This window comes from Leishmania martiniquensis, chromosome 4 (assembly GCF_017916325.1).
Source record: "Leishmania martiniquensis isolate LSCM1 chromosome 4, whole genome shotgun sequence".
Taxonomy (NCBI): Eukaryota; Euglenozoa; class Kinetoplastea; order Trypanosomatida; family Trypanosomatidae; genus Leishmania; species Leishmania martiniquensis.
In genome coordinates, this window is record NC_090139.1 from 31,174 (window position 1) to 49,917 (window position 18,744).

At 59.4% G+C, this 18,744-nt stretch overlaps 7 protein-coding genes across 7 annotated transcripts; all 7 read left to right on the forward strand.

The window, feature by feature from the left end:
• Positions 1–1,963: 1,963 nt before the first annotated feature.
• LSCM1_07397 (uncharacterized protein) lies at positions 1,964–2,746 on the forward strand (the record flags this gene model as incomplete). Its single annotated transcript, XM_067324769.1, has 1 exon — positions 1,964–2,746. One exon carries the CDS (start codon positions 1,964–1,966, stop codon positions 2,744–2,746), a length of 783 nt encoding a protein of 260 aa, XP_067181376.1.
• Positions 2,747–3,686: 940 nt separating this feature from the next.
• On the forward strand, positions 3,687–4,421 carry LSCM1_07398 (uncharacterized protein; the record flags this gene model as incomplete). Its single annotated transcript, XM_067324770.1, has 1 exon — positions 3,687–4,421. One exon carries the CDS (start codon positions 3,687–3,689, stop codon positions 4,419–4,421), a length of 735 nt encoding a protein of 244 aa, XP_067181377.1.
• Positions 4,422–5,006: 585 nt separating this feature from the next.
• LSCM1_07399 (uncharacterized protein) lies at positions 5,007–5,474 on the forward strand (the record flags this gene model as incomplete). The annotated part of the gene is made up of 1 exon (XM_067324771.1): positions 5,007–5,474. One exon carries the CDS (start codon positions 5,007–5,009, stop codon positions 5,472–5,474), a length of 468 nt encoding a protein of 155 aa, XP_067181378.1.
• Positions 5,475–6,394: 920 nt separating this feature from the next.
• On the forward strand, positions 6,395–12,046 carry LSCM1_07400 (uncharacterized protein; the record flags this gene model as incomplete). Its single annotated transcript, XM_067324772.1, has 1 exon — positions 6,395–12,046. One exon carries the CDS (start codon positions 6,395–6,397, stop codon positions 12,044–12,046), a length of 5,652 nt encoding a protein of 1,883 aa, XP_067181379.1.
• Positions 12,047–13,125: 1,079 nt separating this feature from the next.
• On the forward strand, positions 13,126–14,916 carry LSCM1_07401 (uncharacterized protein; the record flags this gene model as incomplete). The annotated part of the gene is made up of 1 exon (XM_067324773.1): positions 13,126–14,916. One exon carries the CDS (start codon positions 13,126–13,128, stop codon positions 14,914–14,916), a length of 1,791 nt encoding a protein of 596 aa, XP_067181380.1.
• A 1,147-nt stretch (positions 14,917–16,063) lies between these two features.
• On the forward strand, positions 16,064–17,095 carry LSCM1_07402 (uncharacterized protein; the record flags this gene model as incomplete). Its single annotated transcript, XM_067324774.1, has 1 exon — positions 16,064–17,095. One exon carries the CDS (start codon positions 16,064–16,066, stop codon positions 17,093–17,095), a length of 1,032 nt encoding a protein of 343 aa, XP_067181381.1.
• A 624-nt stretch (positions 17,096–17,719) lies between these two features.
• On the forward strand, positions 17,720–18,715 carry LSCM1_07403 (uncharacterized protein; the record flags this gene model as incomplete). Its single annotated transcript, XM_067324775.1, has 1 exon — positions 17,720–18,715. One exon carries the CDS (start codon positions 17,720–17,722, stop codon positions 18,713–18,715), a length of 996 nt encoding a protein of 331 aa, XP_067181382.1.
• Between the last annotated feature and the right edge of the window lie 29 nt (positions 18,716–18,744).

An 18,744-nucleotide genomic window follows, 5' to 3' on the forward strand; every position in this document is an offset into this window, starting at 1 on the left:
AAAGACACAAATCGTTTCTGTTGTCATACCCAAGCCTTGGGGCGTGTAAAGGGATGGGCCTCCATTGGGCCGCAGAGGTGTGTTCCGTGTATGTGTTGTAGTGTGGGTGCGTATGGGGGGAGGAGAGGGCGGGGGGGCAGAGCGCACTTGTGTGCGCACACCGCGAGGTCGTGCCCTTGAGCCAGTATACGTTCTATCCCCCATGCGTATCGACCACAGCTGCCATATTGATGGATGATGTGTGCACTACACACGTTTCATTCCTTTCGCCTGCTCACCTCCTCCTGTCGCTGCTGGGCCGCTGCTTCCGCCTCCTTCGTGCTCACTCGCGCTCTGCCACCGCCGAACTATCCGCCCATTTGCACGATCCCTTACAAAAAAAAAACGAAGCGAAAGAAATGCCCCTGTACCCTCTCTGCGTCTCTCATGTCATTTTATATATTTATGTGTGTGTGTATGCGTCGTCTCCACCACAACTGTTTCCCTTGTGTTCCTTTTTTCCGGTTTCATGTTCAAAGCGGTTCTGGGCCTTGTGTATGTGTGTGGGTGTGTGCTTCTGTGCGCCTTCCAATTCCGTGCGCCATCTCGTGCTCAGCTCACGCCTAATGGTGTGGGGAATAGTTGAGCAATGCAATGGAAAGAGCGTGTGTCGAGCGATAAGACGGGGTCCTCGATGTCGAGGCACCTCCCCTCCCGTGAGGGTGCTGTGTTTTACAGCACCAAATTTCTTGCAGCTTTGTTGTACTTTCACTTACCCTCTTCGTAGCATTCGCATCCCACACTGGCTTACGTTGAGGACACTGTCACTTTCTTCGTTGCAGCCTAGTACTGCAGGAATGTGAAGGTGTGGCTTACTGCAGTCCATGGGGCTGTGGGTGCGAGAGAAAGAGCTTACACACCCGACGGCACATTGAGTGTGAGTATGTGTACGTATGGCGCCTCTATCCTTTCCTGCCGTATACATCTCTCAAAGAAAGGAGGTGGCGTAGTGCACACCGCACTCACACACATATGTCCCTTATGGCACCGCCTGTTCTCGCTGTAGACTTCCTCTCTTCTACCAGCATTTGTTTTGCCCTGCGCTCGAGAAGAACGTCTGTTCAAAGCTCAATCGTGAGGGTAAGCTTTTTCAGCAGCGAAGGCACGTCATCGATGTCATGAAGCGCGATATGGTGGAAACGGTTTCCTGTGGAAGCTGTTCTGCATGCACCCGTGCTGCTGGAGGCCAGAGGATGAGAAGTTGGAGTGGTAAGGCGGCGCGATCAGCGGTTTTACTTTTTTTTGCTTTCCCGACCTCTGTACTGCCCTTTTCCCCCTTTCGTTTTTTTTTTGGGTTTTGCAGCTCGTACCCTCAGCGTACGCACGACCTCTTGACGCAGCTGCATTTTCGCTTTTATCTTTGTGTGAAGAGGTAAACGAACGCGAGAGACACGTCTCGAAGTAAAACAGCAAGGCAATATGTATGTGTGTGCTTGCCCTGACGCCGGTGACATGGGGTGTTCACTCGTGGCGTTTTTTGGGGGAGCATATGGCATGTAAAAAAAAAATGGACTGCCTCATGCACAATACTCTGCTTTGCCATGCTGTGGCACCCCCCTTCCTCCTTCCCCTCCCTTCGGATCATGTGAAAAAATTTGCGCCGGAGGTGCTCGCGGAACACTTTTGCTGTTATCGCATCCTCCTCTGTTCTCTACCCCGCATCTTTTCGATGCGTGCTGGTGTGTCTATACCTGCGTATCCGCACGCGCATGCGGCCGCCCCTGCTTACTGTCGCTATTCCGCCGCCTTTACGCCTTGACTGCTTTACAGTGGCCTGATCATCATCACAAAGGTAGAATTTCCCTGCGCAAACTCCGCTCTTCACCATCGCTCAACGAGAACAACCAACAAGGTCGTCTGCGTGCCCCTCCGCCACTCCCTGGTGCTTCACTGGTGATTTTGCGGGATACGGTGCTGGTGCGGCATGCAGCCTACTCAAATTCCTTCAGTGGCACCGCCCTCGGTGCCAACTGCAGTGGCTAAGAAAACTCCGATTGTTATGCCTGCGCTAAAGCTCAAGATGTCGCCCAGCGTTCGAGCAACCCTGGCTGCCGCTGGTGTACTTGCTCAGCGCCCTCAGCCGATCGAGGCAGCTGAAGAGGACGCGCTGCTTAAGGTGAAGCCGATGAAGGCAATGGTGCCGCCCGTCCACATGGCTGTTACGCCGCCGCCGAAGGTGCGCCGCGTCGAGCGCAGCCCCAGCTCGTCGTCCTCGTCTTCCGGCACCTCGACCTCGTCGCCCGACAGTGACTCTAGCAGTGACGACAGCTCGAATTCGGACTCATGCTCCAGCTCCTCTGAAGATCGCTCCCCGTTGTCGGCAGAGTCGGAGGTGTCTCAGAGGGAGGCAACGCTCTTCGACATTGCTCAGTCTCAAGGCCTCGTGAACAAGGAGGCTCTGATGCAGGAGGAGGAAGAAGTTCCCACTTCGGCACCGCCGCGCCCTCCGGTGGTGCGATCCTTCCCCAGCGACATCGACAAGGCTCTGGCTCGTTACCGCGAGCGACTCAATCACGAGGAGAACATGATCCGCATCAAGGACGACAACAAGGCTGTGTCACTGGGCACCAGTAAGATCAACTACATCGACCCCCGCATCGTCTGCTCGTGGGCGAAGGCGCAGGACGTGCCAATAAACAAAATCTTCTCCGCCACCATACTGAAGAAGTTTCCTTGGGCCCTGAATGCCGAGAACTTTGATTTTTGAGTGGGGTGAGCGCGACCGGATGCCCTTGAAGCAATGCTCTCTCGGCGGCAGTGGCGTACGCGTGCCTTTAAACTACATGCTGCCTTCCCGCTTTTTTTTTCTTGTGTTCCCCCCGCTTCGCACTTTACCCCCTCCCTCCGCTGTAAGACCGGGTATGTGGCATGCAGCAAGCAGGGGATCGGAAACGTGAAGCGTGAAGAAGAGCCGTGTAGAGGAACGTGGAGTGGAGTTGTTGTCGTCCTTCGCGGAGCTGCGCCAGAAAGCTTGTGCGTAGAAGGGCGACGGTGCGGCGAGCGGAGAAGGGCCTCCTGTCCCCCTTGCTGGAGGTGAAGGCAGAGGATGGGAGGAGGGGCATGAGACAGCGCACGATGCGTCGTGCTGCGGGGGGGTATGATTTTGCCGGAGCGTGCTCAATACGCCTCCGCTGAACATCACTTTCCCTCTGACAAAGGCAGTGGCAGTGGAGTCCACGTCTCGGAGAGGGGGAGACGGAAAGGCGCGGATGACAATCGCGAGTGTGCCGCAGCACTGTGAAAATGGTGTGGGAGTCGCACATTCGCGAAACTCGCAAAAGGCAGCCGGTGGCCTTACAAAGAAAAACGGGCGCCAATGAGCAGTAAAAAAGTGCGCTGCTGCCCTTTCATCGGAACTCGTTCGGCGGTCCACCGACTGTTGGCAACTCCTCTGTGTGATTGTCGCGTGTCAGTGTGAGTGTGTATGTGTGTGTAAGGAAGGGGGACAAGGGAAGGAAGTGCCCTCTTCAAAACGTCTGACAGGCCATGCGTTGCGCGCGCCTCTCTCCTCGGCTCGTGCCGCCTCTCTAAGGCTCTTCCGTCATTTCACCATCTTCTCCACTCGACAAGCCCACTATAAGGGAAAAAAAAACGAAGCCAACCCAGAAACCCTCGAGGTGTAAGACGTGGAGGTGATCGGGGTCTCGATGGAGCCAGCTACAAACGCGGAGTACAGCTCCCAGGGGTACTGGGACCGACGCTACACGGAGGAGGAGCACTATGATTGGTTTCCCTCTGTGTACCCCGCTTGTGTCGCGGCATCCTTTGATGCCGTCGAGGGTGCCTATCGTGCGCGGCTCAATACCAAGATATTCGACGGCACGCTCAAGGTTTTACATCTTGGCACTGGTAGCTCTGCCCTTTGCGCCGACATTCGCGCAGCTTACGAGGCGAAATATCCGGCTGAAGACTTGAGACCCTACCAGCTCGTGCAGGTGGCGACTGACTACTCTGCTGTGGCTATCGATCGCATGAAAACAAAGTACGGCCCGCCTCATCCTCTGGCCGACGTACACTGGGTGGTTGCCGACGTCCGCGATCTCAGCCGCGTGCGTGAGCAGTTCGGCCCTTTCTTCGACGTGGTGATAGACAAGGGCACCATGGACGCCCTGCAGGCAGACAAAGCGAAGAATAATATGGAAGACGACATTGAGCGGATGCTTTGCGAAGTGAGTAAATGTGTCGAGGGTGGTGTTGGTGCGCGAGTATATCGCGTGTTTGTGCAGTTCACGTGGGAAATTCCTTACCTGCGCCTCAGCTACACCGCAAAGAGTTCCACGCACACCTTCGCCTGGGGAGCCAATGCAACCAATCGCCTTCTCGGGGACAGTGACATGTACAGGGTGTACACATATGAGGTGTCACCGCCCTCATCCGTATAGGCTCACATGAGGACGAAGAGAAGCGCTGTATACCCTCCCCCACCCTTACCCTGTTGATTACATGCTACTGGTAAGCTCATGTTGCTGTCCTCGATGCACCCCTCGAATCAGAGGTATTATAAAGGGGCAGAGACACCGCACGCCTGCAAGTCGGTCCCTAACGGGGGTGGGCGGGTTCGAAGTGGGAGAAGGCTGAAGGCGCTCTCAGTGTTGCTCGCTCTGCACATCATGAGTCGTAACTGCAAAGGCACACTTGTCCTTGAGAAGAGCACAGCGATAAAGGGGGAAATGGGTATGCAATGAGGAAGCATCACTCTTCTTGTCTTCGAGTCTTCTTCTTGAGCGCAAGAGCGCTCTGCGCGCTTGGCATTGTCAAAGTTTCGAGGGAAAAGTTCACGAAAGCTTTCTCCTTTCCCTATTTTTCGCGCTCTGCCCTGCTGTCACAATTACCATCGCGGTGCCTTACTCACCCCCTCCCCCGGCCATCTGCGTCTGTGCGTCTGTGTGTGTGTCTTCGCCAACATCCCCCCTCCATTTGTCATCTCACATGGCCGCCCCCCTCCCCAAACACTCTTATCACAGGTGATGCGGCGCTGTCTGACCCCAGTGGGTGGGTGGCTGATGGCGCGGAGGAGTGCGACGACGGTGTCGGGTGCCGCTGGCTACCTCGGCCATCGCCCACCTTTGACGATGACCGGCAAGGCAGCGTCAGCGATGTCGACCACCGCAGCCGCTGCACCGACTTCTGAGGACTATCGCGCCCTGCTGCTGGACCTTTTGTTGTACCGCCGCGAAACTTTGTCCCCAGTCGTGGAAGCTCTTCGCCGCGAGAGAGACGAAGTGGAAAAGAAGATGCAGCAGCTCGACACGCATGTGCGCGAGCTCGCCTCCATTCGCGATGAACTCCGACAAGTAGCGGAAGAGATGCGGGGCGCAGAGCACTCGCGTTTACACAACTTGGTCACGGAACGCAGCAAATATTCGGTGGTGAATAGCACCAAGGCGGCACAAGTCGCGGCAGCGAGTGGAGAGGACGAGGAGATTGTGCTTTAGTGGCAGTGGATCAGCCGCGTATATAAATATACATACCTTCAAAGAGAACACCTCAGCCACACTGTGCCGGCACTTGTGCACTTGTGGGACGCGAGGGGCAGTCCCGACAGGGACATTCGCCCTTTTTTCCCCTCTGAAGGTCCTCTTCTCGCTTTGCTGCAAAGAAAAGATTCCGTGCGCGTGCGAGTGAGAGGAGGAGAGGTGGAAACACGGCTGCAGGTCTCGCTTGCACGAGCTGCGGTATGCGATCACAAAGGCCAATTCGTTCCCCACGCTCGTGTCAGACTCGCGGCGGACTCTTTCGATCCTCCTCCTCCCCTCCCCTGCTCTCTTCGCATTACCTTATGATCAACTCCGAAACTTCCCCGAAACATTCTCGGAAGCCTCCTCCATCACACCTCCGTCCACATCCCCACCGCCACTCAGAGAAGAAGTCTGGCTGTGTGGGCGTAAGTGTGTGTGTGTATGTGTGTGCTTATATGGTAGTGAGAGGGAGGAGGGCTTGGACTTAAGCCGACGCCCGCCTTCTCACGCTTCTCTATGCCAATGCGTGTGTGCGTGCCTCTCTTCCAGCGCATCCATTATAGCTGACAGCAGCCGGGTGCTGCGGTAGGCGGACGACTGCGTGGCAGATACAACGCGTCTCTCGCTGCTCTCTCAGCTAAGTCCATAATACCCATAAATACATTCATACCCGTCGAGGGAGCACATCGAAGCTGCGCAGTACCACAGCCGTCTGGCAGAAGGAACGCGTCTGGTGTTCGGGTCGATGCAGCTGTACGCGCCAAGAAAAAAACAAGCAGACTGAAACGCACACATAAAGGCGACATTGAGAACCATCGCTGGCACACGCGCACAGAGTGCCATCCACTCCGACGCGAAAGCGGTCCCTCCCCCTCTTCCCCCCCTCCCCTACTTTGATGGCTCCCACAGTGCAGATGACGAGCCCTAAGCATGCCATTACGTGCTCAATAAAGCGACGCGTGGCTCCGCTGTACTGTTTCCGGCGAGCTGGTCCCATTGGCGCAACGGTGCTTAGCGACTTTCCTCTGCAGATCCACAGGTACGCCACCAGCTCGCCTCTAGCAGCTTCCGCCGGTGGTGCGTCTCTGCACTTTTCTTCCGCCAGAATATTCACTGGCGCCGCTGCCTCGACGTCATCGCCAGTGTTTGGCGCGTCGCCCGCAGCGCCATCTCCAGCTGAGGTGCATCAAGTCATCTCTCGCGCTGCGCAGCGAGGCCAATGGGAGCACGCCGTGCGTCTTCTCCATGGCGCCCTGCACTGTAACTGTGTGCCTCTCGCACAAACGTACCAGCTGGTGCTACTGGCTGCGCTGCGCAGCGGGGGGTGGGAAGCCAGCGTGCAGCTTACGAAGCAAGTGGCTACCAGCACTCTCTCGGCAACTGCTCTCTACCACACTGCAGCGGACCTGCTGCTCGCCAAGTCTGAATTCGACGCGAAGCGCTCGAGCGAATCCCTCAATCGGCTCGTTCTCGAGGAGCTCGTGCCACTCATGCTGGCCGACGCTACACAGCACGTGGTGTGGCATCCACGGCACCGCGAGGCAGCACTGCAGGCCCTTGAGAGGGCCGAGGAACCAAAGATAATGTCCGCCTTATTTCATCGATGGGCAGCGTCTACTGCGCTTTGTGGAGGTCTTGCACGACTGCGGTGCAGTGAGAGGGAGGCCACTCTGCTCATGGCGGCGTTCGGCGTCACTGGCGACTGGCACTCTGCAGAGAGACTGCGCACAAGCCTTTCCCACGTCTCTGCTCCGCTTCTCGTCAGCTACGTGCACGTATTCACCATGGCAATTCAGCATGCTGGAACGCCAAGCCTAGCGGAGCCACAGCAGCTTATTCCGTGGGAGATGGCGTTAGACGCTGCTGCTGCGGGTAAGCAAGATGCGCCACTGAGTGCAGCCGTGGCAGATCTGTTGCGTATAGCACGCCAGGCAGCAGCCCCCACCGACGCAGTTCGGTGGTGGTGGGCGGCTAACACCTCCATGCACGCGAAGCTGACAGAGCTGCGCAGGCGTGTTGCGACCTCCGCACGTGAGGCGGTGCAGTTTTTAGCGGAGTGTCATGTGACGTCAGCGGAGGCGAAGAACTTGCTAGATGCCGTGCGCGTGTCGGGAGTGCTGAGCTCAGAGGCGGCAGAGGCATCCCCTTCCTATGTGGGATGGGTGAACGTCGTGTTGGTTCTGTGCCGATACTGCCCCCACGCGTTGGTGTCGGCCGGCGGATGCGCCGACGGGCTGGGGCAGCTACTGCCTCATCCTCACCTGAAAGCCCGACAAGAGTGGGACAGCGGAGCACCGCATAGCCTCGCTTTGTGGCAACACGTAACGCAGAGTGTCACGGGCGGAGATGTGGTAGACTCGACCAGTGTAGCGCGGCACGTCGTCTATACGTCACTGGTGCTGCATTATGTACGCCATGCTGCCCTGCAGCCAGCGCAGCTGTCAAGGGCCGAGAGCTCACTGTGCTCCACATTGGCGCGACAGTTGTATGAAAGCGGCTGTCATCTGGTACGCGGAGCTCTTCTCACTAGTTCTGTAGACACGCCCAGTGCACTCTCCATCTTGCTCCGCACTGTTAGCGCCCACATCAACGTACCGGCGGCAGAGCAATGCATCAGGCTGATGCTGCGTGACGAGACCACCAGCCTTGGTGAGCTTGTGGACCTGCTGTTGCTCAGCTTTCTGGAGCCTCTGAGCACAATGGGGACACAAGAGGACGTGTTCGAAGCAGTGTGCGCTGCTGGCGAGGCTGCTCTCCTCCGCTTTCCACTTTCCTACTCCTCCGCCCAGCTTGTGTGCCTCATTGTGTGGTACACCTGTCACCAGCTGCAACGTGGCGTTCCTCTGGCTGAACTGCGGCCTGCGCTCCACCGTATGGCTTCGCTTATTCAGCGCCTTCCGCGCTATGCGGACGCGTTGACGCTTTTGAGTGCTCAGCTGCAGTGGTGCTGGGGTGCTTCAGTGGAGGCGCTGCGGGCGCAGGTCGTGCCCATCTTGCTGCGGCGTGAGGAGTGGAATGCCCTTGCTCGGGTGCTCGGGCGTTGCCCCCTACCATTGTCGACGCAGGAGCAGCACATCTTGGCGCGCTCCAAGAGCGGTGCCAAAGTGACATCACTGCAGAACCTTGTTACGGCACAACGCACGGAAGCCGCGTGGGTGTACTGGCGGGATGAGCTATGCGGTGTTATTCAGGAATGGCCACTCCCCACGTCCCTGCACGACAGCCTCGTCTCTCTCCTCTTGGCACAGGGACTCGTGAAGGAGGCGCACGCGGTGTTGGCTGGCAGTGGTGTGTCAAAGGTCTGTTTGGCTCGCACATGGCCTCACATCGGACTGCGCGTCTACGACTATGCGCGACGGTGGCAGCGGCACGAGCAGGGGATACAGCTGGCGGAGCTATGGGGCGTGGCCGCACTAGAGGAGGGGGAAGCAGGCTGCGATGGCATTGAACTCCGGAGACGCGAAGCAACGGTGGCTCTTGCTCTCTACGCCGGCTTGGCTCTGATGCACACCCAGCGAGCACCGGACGCAGCTCAAGTGGTCTTGGCGGCAGTCGATTGTGTGCTTCGATACGACAAAGCGCATCACCACTGCACCACACCACTCCCACTTGATTCCGCAACGCTGCAGCGGACAGATGCCCAGCTCGCGGCATGCCTTCCCGACTACGTGCAGTGCGCCGCACCGCGCCTCATCTGTGCTGCACTCGACTGCGGCAGCGAGTCATCGCGTCTGCCTGCAACGGGCACAAGTCACTCAGGCGTTGGCAACAATGCTGCGTCAGAGTTGCTGCGCGCTGTCGGGTATCTGCTCCCCCTCACCTCGAATAGCGAAGCGGCGGTGATGGCGTGGTCAGAGGTGTTGTCGCAGCTCCATACGGCCGCAGCAGCAGCAGCCTGTGCGGCAGATGTTATGCCGGCAGTGGCGGCGTTGGGGCAACGGCTATTGTGTAAAGCGGCGGAGGAGTGCGTCGCAGTGGCGCCGCCGTTTCTACGCCTCATGCTGGCAGCAGGGCCACTCTCGGCGACGCTGCTTGCGGCAGTCCGGCAGTGCCTCCTCCTGAGGCGTAGCAAGTCCCTCACGGGCCCACCTAGCGCAGATGTTGCCGCCACGGCTGTGCACGTCGCTCTTTCGCTTGCCGACTCGGGCAACCACTCTGAGGCACTGGAGTGGGTGGAGGAGTTCGATCTATGGCCGAGGGGCGAGACAGTGTGGAAGGAGAGCACAGCGCCGGGCCTGCAGACGATGGTGGACTGGGCAACACAGCTGGCGTGGTTGCAGGCAGCTCACGGAGCCGCGCAGCGGCTTGCCGATCAGCGCGCTGCCCTCTGCCAACATCGCCGCGAGGCGCAGGCTGTAGCTGGGAGAGGTAGCGTTACGCTTCAACTCTACTCACGCGCTGCTCTTGATCGCCTCATCGACTGTGAAGCGTGGGAGGAGGCGCTGGACTCTTTCCTACACGTCGTGGTCCCCCGGTCTGACTTGGAGAGGCCCTTCTCTGAGCAGTCGATGGAGCTGATGGAGCTGCGCGATACGTACCTATCCGCGGATGTGCTGAACAGCATCATGCTATGCGTAGCTCGCTGTGCCCCATGGCGAACAACGGTGCAGGCTTGGATGCTGCTGGTTAGTCAAGTCCCTCTTTTCCCTTGGCGCGCCTGCTCTGCTACTATGGCCCCAAGCATATGCGGGTTGCTGAGAGCGATGCGGCTCCAAGGTGCGCTGCCTCACGAGGTTGGCACCGTCGCGGTGTGGATGGTGGCACAGCTTGATTTGCCTACGTCTGCAGCGTCTCCTCTTTGTTCCCTTTTTGCCGACTGCATCGGCAGCTCATCCTCTACTGGTGTGGAGGGCGCGTGGACAGCGGCAGAGGCACAATTGTGCGCAGAGATTGTTGCACAGCTGCAGCGACTGTGTGGCGAGCAGCGCGTACAGGAGGCTGAATACGCTATTGCAGAGGCTCAGGCAGCATTTTTCCCATCGTACTGCCGCACACTGGCGCCCCGGAGCGAAGGGGGCATGGCGCTGTCGGCAAATCCTTTACCAGGATCGTGGCTGCCGCCTGGCCGACCTCTGTTGTCAGCGGAGGAGCTCGATACGCTGGCTGTTGTGGCCCCGCTGTTGCTCCTCGCCTCAGCACCGCAGCTAGAGTCTCTCGCACGGCGGCACCTGGGAGGCAGGTTTGAGGCGTATGAACTCAAGGCTCTTCTTCACCTCTACCGGGAAGAGCTGCACGAGCGCATCGCCGCGGCGCGGGAGCCCGACGGGTCGCTTGTGCAGTACCTTGCACAAAACGAAGCCCTACGCGTGCTTCTCTCTCCACGCGCAGAAGTGAGGCAAGCACAGAACCCCGAGCTGCGCAACCGTGACAGGGCTGCAGCGGAGTGGATGGTGCAGCAGGTCTTCGATGGCTTCCTGCCGTTGAGCACGGCAGAAGAGCTCTGGAGAGCGTGCGAAGAGCCCGCAGCAAAGCTGGCAGAGTCTCGGTGGTCGGCTGTGGCAGAGGCAGAGCTCTGCGAAGAGCTGCTGAGGCGCCACGGCAAGCCACCGGCGAAACTGAGCACGGCACCGCATTTAACACGGCAAGTCATCGCACATTACTGGAGCTGTTTTCATCGCATTCTCATGCCGGAGATGCACTTCGCTCCGCTAGAGCTATGCTGCCTTGCTGCCTACACCCCAGCCCTTGTCAGTGCACGGGCGATGTGCCCGGACACAACGAAGTCAGACTACACCGACGCCGTTTCCGCGCTTGCCAGCCACGCGTACGTGTCGCACTTCTGCCCCAGCCGTGTGCCTGTCGAGGACACTCTCAGTTACGTGCGCCGCCCTCATTGTGCAGCCGCCATCGCAGCGGTTATGACAAGAGCCTTCAAGAAGCTTAAGATGCTGCACACGCAGCTCTCCGACGTCGGCAGTGCAGCCCCGCCCCACTTTCGGCTACCCTTTCAGTGGGAAGGAGTATGCACCGCTGCTGTGCAGCCGTCGCGGGTGCTGGACCGGCAGCACCTCGCTGCTACTGCCCGGCGCATTGCTCGCGATGCGGCTCCTGTAGCTGAAGCGGCTTCCACTTCCGCGTCTCATGCATCCATTACGTCGCCGCTCCTACGGCGATGGGCGCAATGGGTGACGAGGTTCGCATGCGCCAGTCCATCCAAGTCATTACCGCAGGCGGCTTCACTACTCTTTGTGGAATGGACGAAAGAGGCGCTTCAGTCGGACTACGATCTCCCACACGTAGATCCACTTCGCAGCGCCGCATGTACTGCTGTCGGCAGTGGCAGCGGTGATGCACGTGCGTTGTGGCGGGAGGTGGCGCGGGCAGGGAAGTGTGAACTGCAGCAACGCCGGTGCCGCGACGTCAGTGTTATGTGGCGGCTTCTAAGCACTGCAAAGGTGTGGCGCATCATGGGCTCTGGGCATGTGGCGGTGCTGCGCAACCTCGTGAGTTTCTGCAACGTCAAGGGCGCGGCGCTGCCTCCCAAGCGCGAGGCGGCCAGGCACCGCCACAAGACGTCGCGACAAACGGACGAAAAGGGCAGTGCGTAAGTCTGCCTTGACCGCGCATTCGTGTCAATGCGAAAGAAAGCGGGGGCCGAGAGAAAAGAGCACCAAGGCGCCCTCTCGTGCGTCGCCTCAGGGCGGCATCGTGGCCTAACACCCGAGTCTGTGCAGAAGTCAAGCGGCCCCCCCCCATACCAAGCTGCTTCTGACGGCGGCAGGCCCGAGTACCATACGGCGTGGGGGGGAGGAGGGGGTGGGGGCACAGCAATGTATCGCTACGGGTGTCGACGGCCGGGCCCTGGATGGCGTTGCGTCAGTGCAACCGGCGAGGCGGTTGGCGGGTAGCGTTCGAGGCAGGGACTGTGCGCAGGTGACTGGGTCAGCGCATTGCTCTACTGCGCGTCTCTGCCGCTGCTTGGCATCACTCTGTGGGCCCTATGGCACGCCGGGCAGAGCGCCGTCGAACGCACATTGTATAACAGAATGGACGCATGAAAAGGATGCCGCGCTGCGCAGGCTCTTTCATGGCGTAGCGCCTTTACCCCAGATGCATACGTGCATGCACGAGCACGCGTGCAGATTTAACCTCCTTAATTGCGTAGGTTCTTTCGCACACGCAGCACAGTGTAAATTTCTGTGAGCCCTCAGACTGAGTATATATATGTGTGTGTGTGTTTGTGTGTATGTGTGCCGCAGCGCCTTTCACGTGCCACTCGAGACAAAAATACGGTAAGCCTAAGTGCGGCGCGCCGTCGAGAAAGCCCACGTGGGTAACTTGGAGGAAGACTATAGCCAAGCCCTTCGTGTGTCTTCCCCTTCCTCATCCTCACCTCACCCTTCTCATGTGCTGCAGTGTTTTGTGGATGGGGGGGGCTCAACAGCCGTCTCCATTGCCTACCCTCTCTACCCTAACCCTCCTCCTCCATTTCTACACTTGAGCAGCAGAGAGAGACAACTTCACTGCATCGCGTTCTGCCTTTCCTCACTGGTTGATGTGACGTACCCACGCCCTCCACCCACGCCAGTCGCTGCCTTTAGTACCGTTTGGCTCAGCATCCGCTCCCTGTGCCTCCTTACACTTTCACTGGTCTGAAGCACACTTGCTGATAGCGGAAAGGTGAGTCATGAGCCGCATTCGTCCCGCATGCCGCTCACGTCGCCCCGCATGCGTGCGAGGGCGATTGTGGATAGTGGTCGCGTGGACCTCCGCAGTAACTGCGGTACTGCTAAGCAGCTGTGCGCTTGCATGGCCACAATTTCTTCATTTGGGGAGCCGTGAAGAGCTACCTGCCGCAGCGCCGGCAGCTGCAGGTGATGAGCACGCGAGCATTCCCCCTCGGCTGTTCCCCGGTGCGGACGAGCGTGTAGGCCGGGCCCGCATGCTCTGGGAAGAAGTCGAGGCGAAAGGGCGCCTCAGCCCCTGCTGGAAGCGCTCCCTGCAGCTCCTGCATGCCAAGTGCTCCGAGGTGCGGAACGAGGACACAACGCGCAGCCGATTGGCACTCTTTATGGCCACATGTGACGCAAAAAGTGACGGACGCGCCCACCCAAGCTTTCATTGTGTCTTTGCTTCCGCGCAGTCATCAGAGCAGTCAGCTCGTGCGGTGCGACGATGCGTGCAAGGGTTGTCTGACAGCGCCTACGCAGCCTTCCTGCAGTACCGCCTTCACGCGGACGTGCTGTGCGCCTACTTGGAGGAGGAGCTGTACCAGCAGCGCACCGAAGCCGCGGTGGCCGCAGTGCACCTTCAGATGCAGCGCAGCTCCGACATGCTGGCTGCACTGCAGCTCTCTGGCGCGGAGGTGATGGCCCTAATGAAGGACTCGCAAACACTCCAGCAAGAATCGCGCGAGGCTGCGTTGTCCTTGCGTCATCAGCTCGATCTTCTCCACAACGGCCAAGCAGCGGCGCTGCAGGCTCTGCAGCATGCCGCCAGTCACATACTACGCACCAGCAATCACACGGATGCAGTACTTGGCGAGCTGCACGCGCGCGTGCAGAAGGCCGCTGCCGAAGCGCTTGCCTCTGTACAGGCGCTCAGTCAGGAGTCTCTGAAGAGGTTTGAAGAGGTGGAGGCACAGACGCGCGGAGTAGTGCAGCTTATGCAGCAGATGGACGCTCTGCATCACTTGCTGACTCGTCAACGGCTACCACGGCATCGCGTGGTTTGGGTGTTGGGATGCGTTTTCGCCGTGCTGCTGCTCACGTGCCTCCCACAGACAGCAACGGCGCGGCTGCCGGCGACCTTGCTCACCGTCACCGGGTGTGTTGGCGCACCGGTACTACGGTGGTGTAGCGGACAGGCGGGGTGGCCCTTTCTGTATGAGGCAGCGTGGGAGCCCTTCTTCTTGTCGTTGGCAGTAGGGCTTATTGCCTGCTGCGCCTACCGCTACGCACCACCCAGCATGTGGAATCATCGAAGCCTGGCGCGGGAGGAAGCGATCCGCGTGTGGGGTGAGCTACAGCTACAGCAGCAGGCGGAGGCGCACCATCTTGGTAATGCAATATTGCAACAGCCGGTGTCTGGAATCCTCATCCCGGGCCTTCGGCCTCATCCACGCATGGTGCGGAACGCTGCACCTGAGTCACCCCTAATTATCGCCCGCGCACGGTCGCCGCTGTCCATCTCGGTGTCCCCGCGTGACGACGAGGTGGAGGCGACGCCGACCACAGCCAACGGCTCTCACTGCACCGAGTCCAGCGAAGGCTCTGCTAGTGTACTGGACGAGGTGCCTAGTGCCGCTAGCACACCAAATCGTAAGCGAGGCCGTCCTGTCGCCGCAGACAACGCTGCCGCCCGCCATTCTGTCAAGGCACAGCGGGCCGACGTGGTAGACGAGCATCCGTTTCTCTCGGCCACCACCAGGCGCTCAGCGGCGCGCCGCACCTGCCTGACGAAGCGCAAAAAAGGCTAGGCGCCCGCCTTCCTCCTCGGGTGCGCGAATGTGTCTGTCTGTGTGTGGTGAGTGTTGAGTGGTGGTATCGGCGCCTGTGCTCCATTTTTGTTTTTCGTTTGGGCTGTGTGCCTGTGTCTCTCTCCTCCACCTTCTTTAGCTGCGGCGGTCTGTGCCATGACTCCCGACATTCCCCTCTCTCTCGCTCCACCTCCACACACACATACACACATATATATTCATATACACCGACGCTGCCCCATTTCCTTTTCTCCACCTTGTCTTTGCGTGTCACTCTCGCCTTCGGTGCTGGTTTTTTTTTTTCTCTGCTTCCGGTGCAGCTGAGAGCGAGGTGGCAGGGGGTGAAGGAGACTGTACTTGGTCCGTTCGATACTGCGCACCGTAGGCCTAGTGAGCTGCATCCTTCTGCGCCTCACTCCATCCCCCGTCCCCTGCTGCCGAACTTCAGGCGCACACATGCACCCGCATAGGCCATTCCGCTGCTCTCTTCTCTCTATTCGTTATCCCCTTCATTTATCTTTGACGTACTTTCACCCGTCACGCGCCGCATTCTCTCTCTTTCTCTCTTTTTGTGTGTGTTCTCACTTGTCACCGATATTTGTACGGACTCGCGTCCATCTGAAACAGATCGACACGCAAGCACGGAGGGATTGCGATTTAGGCAAGCCTTCTCTCTCCCTCTCCCTCGCTGCTCCTCTTCTCACACCGCTGCCGTGTCGTGCCCAACCGTCACCTCCATGTAAGCTCCTCGCCCTCCCTCACTGCGTCTGCTCTGATGCCTCTCTCCATGCCGTGCCAGTTCTGCCCATGTGCGGCGCAGTTGCTGTGGTAAGGAGCAGCGAAGTCACCGGCCCGAACGCTGACGTTACGGAAGCACACAACTCCATCTACGTCGGGGGGGGGGCAGTCGCACAGGTGCGAAATGTCCGAGCCGACTCCGTTCGCCGCGTGTCCCTTTACACCTGCGCTGTCCTCTCTCTCTCTGTCTGTCTGTCCCCTGGCCGTTGCGGAACTCTGCCGGTTTTTTTTTCCTGTCATTTGGGGCGAAAAAAAAGAAAGCGCAGCGCAAACTCACCGCGCATGGCGAAATTGACGCGCTTGGGCTGCACCGCCTTTTCTTGATCAACCACAAAGCCCCCCTCCCCCAATGCGGACAGGGAATCCAGAGCAGGCGAATCGCTCCTGCAGTGATGCCTCGCTAGTGGCCACAGGGGAGTTGAGCGGGTGGGCCTCTGTTGCAGAAGCGCTCCTCGTAGAGTGCGCGCGCGCCGCCCTCGTTGACGTTGCAGAGCCCTCCGCGCGAGCCCGGCTAGTTGCCAAGTACGTCGACTCTCTGGCGGTGATTGTGCAAGCACAAGTGACTGATGTCGTCACGCTTCAGCGTCGCACTAGCACCGCGGAGGAGAAGCGGAGCACCGCCCTCGTACACCAATTGCATGCCGCTGTTAGTGAATGCGAGAGGGTGAATACCAGCCTTCTCTCTGAGCGCGCATGTCGCGCTACCTCGGAGGAGGAATCGCGTCGCCTGATGAATGAGCTTCTGATCACACAGGAAGAACGGGATGCGCTGCGAGCGGAGCGAACAGCTGTGTGGCGTGCCGTGCAGGAAGCACACGCAGTGACAGGCATCACGTGCGCCTCCAATGCGACGATAGAGGAGCATATCCGTGCATTATGCGGGTGGGTGAGGAAGGCAGAGGTGGAATTAGCCAACGCCGCTATGCTGATAGGGCCGACGAACCTGCTGCCAGTGGAAGTCGCACCTTATCAGTCAGCACGCCCATTGTACCGCCGCATTCTGCCCACCACCTCCATGAGTCCGGCTACCGCCTCGCTTTTGCGAGTCAAGGAGCAGGTACAGCTAATGCGCGAGCCCTCCGTGGAGCAGCTTCAGCTGGCGATGGGCATGCATCGATCTCGGAGCGACGAAGCGGCCGCACCACTGACCCCGTCAACGCGAAAACGAGTGACAACGGCCATGCCGGCTCGCACATCTCTCTTGGTGAACCCGCTGCTCAGTCGGCCTAGTTTCTGCACGCCTCATCGCAGTACAAACGATTCTGCAGCTCAGCAGGAAGACGTGGTCGCTTCGCCGCCCTGGCGCACTCACATGGAGAAGCTGCAAGAGGAGCTCAAGGGCTTGCGGCGGGACTTGGGCACTGCGAATTCCTCCCCTTGACCTTTCAGACGGGCACCTGCAGGCTTATCTCCTGTGCCTCTTCGAACTGAGCTTCAAAGCTTTGCTTCCGCCCCGTTCTGCGCCCGCCCCCCCCCACCTCCCTCGCGCTCTCTTATAGTTCGCTGCGCTGCTCCACTGTTGTCGGAAAAAAAAGCGAAGTGGAGAAAACTGTGCGTGGGCGAGCCGCGAGTCGGCTCATGTGCGTGCAGAACTTCGCAAGCAGCCGATGCGCATAATCCCACGCCTGAGAGGTGAGGTGCCTCCCTCCCGATATGTTAGCTCATCTCACAAAACCATGGCCGTGTCGCCGATGTCGTGCGGTAAAGGCAGAGTGAAGGAAAAGAGAGGAGGGAAAAGCTCACCTGCGAGACTCACGTCTGCACCCGTGCTCTTCAGGCGCCTATCGCCTTCCCCCTTCCCGCACATATGAGCACCTCCTCCCTCTTCCACCCCCCCTCTCAGCTTTGTGGGGTGCCAACTCCGTGCATGTCCGACAGCTTCCTCGTCTCATCTGTTCTCACGCGCCCCTTCCATCTGCAGCCTCTCACCTCACGATCGGGATTTTTGATCCGCACCTGCTTCCGTGCACGAGAACAGACGCATAGCTTCAAGGACAGTACAGTCATGTCTACCCCGCCCGTCAGCTGCAGCTCTAGTATAGGAATCACAGAGCTTGCTCCTTTGAGGGAGCATGTGTGCCTGCCGGGAGAACCGGTGCTGATGGCGCCACCCAGCGCAGTGGTGGCGATCGGCGGTGGTCTTCGGCTTCTTCCCCCGCCCCCCTCCGCCATCGCTGCTGATGACGCGCCGCAGGTAACTATGGACGTCTTCCTTTCTGAGTACTGCGCACCCCTTCAGCGCAGCAGCCATCTTCTGCACACACATATTCCCCGCTACACGGTGCCAACGCCAGCGTGCAGGCGTTACGTCCCTCGCGCCGCCGATCCGGTGGTTGCCATTATTGCCCGAAAGGCGAGCCAGAACTACTACTACTGCTATATTGGCGGCTCCTCTTTGGCTTACATGGATGCCTTAGCTTTCGACGGCGCCACGAAGGTGAGCCGGCCTCGCCTGATCGAGGGCGATGTCGTGTACTGCTACGTGAAGCCTCGCGCGGTGCCCAGCTATGTCGATGGCGCACTAGGGTCGGTAGCCAGCGGTGCATGTGACGCGGCTGGCGAAGTGGAGTTGAGCTGCACCGCGGCGGAGGTCGGGCTGCCACCAAAGGACTGGACCTCCGGCGAGGCCGTCTTCGGGCCGCTGCACAGCGGCCGCGTTCTGCATCTACCGCTGACGTATGCGCGTCGTCTGCTTACACCTATGGGCCTCTACTCACGCCCAGGATCAGCACAGGAGGGAGTGCACGCTGGCACGGAAGGCAAAGACGACGACAGTGAAGTGCCCGCCTCTTACCTCCTTCAGTTGCTGGGACGCCGAGTCCCCTTCGAGGTGGCTATCGGCCTTAACGGACTTGTGTGGGTGCGGGGGCTCTCTAGCGAAGCTGATGTCACGGCTGCTGTGCGGCGCACTGTCGCTGTAAGCTCGTGTATCGCCGAAGCGCAGTGCGACGCCACTCGCGCCGAGATGAAGGCCCGTGTCGAGGCTTACTTTCCCTGTTGACACAGAGAGAGCGCAAGCATAGACACAGG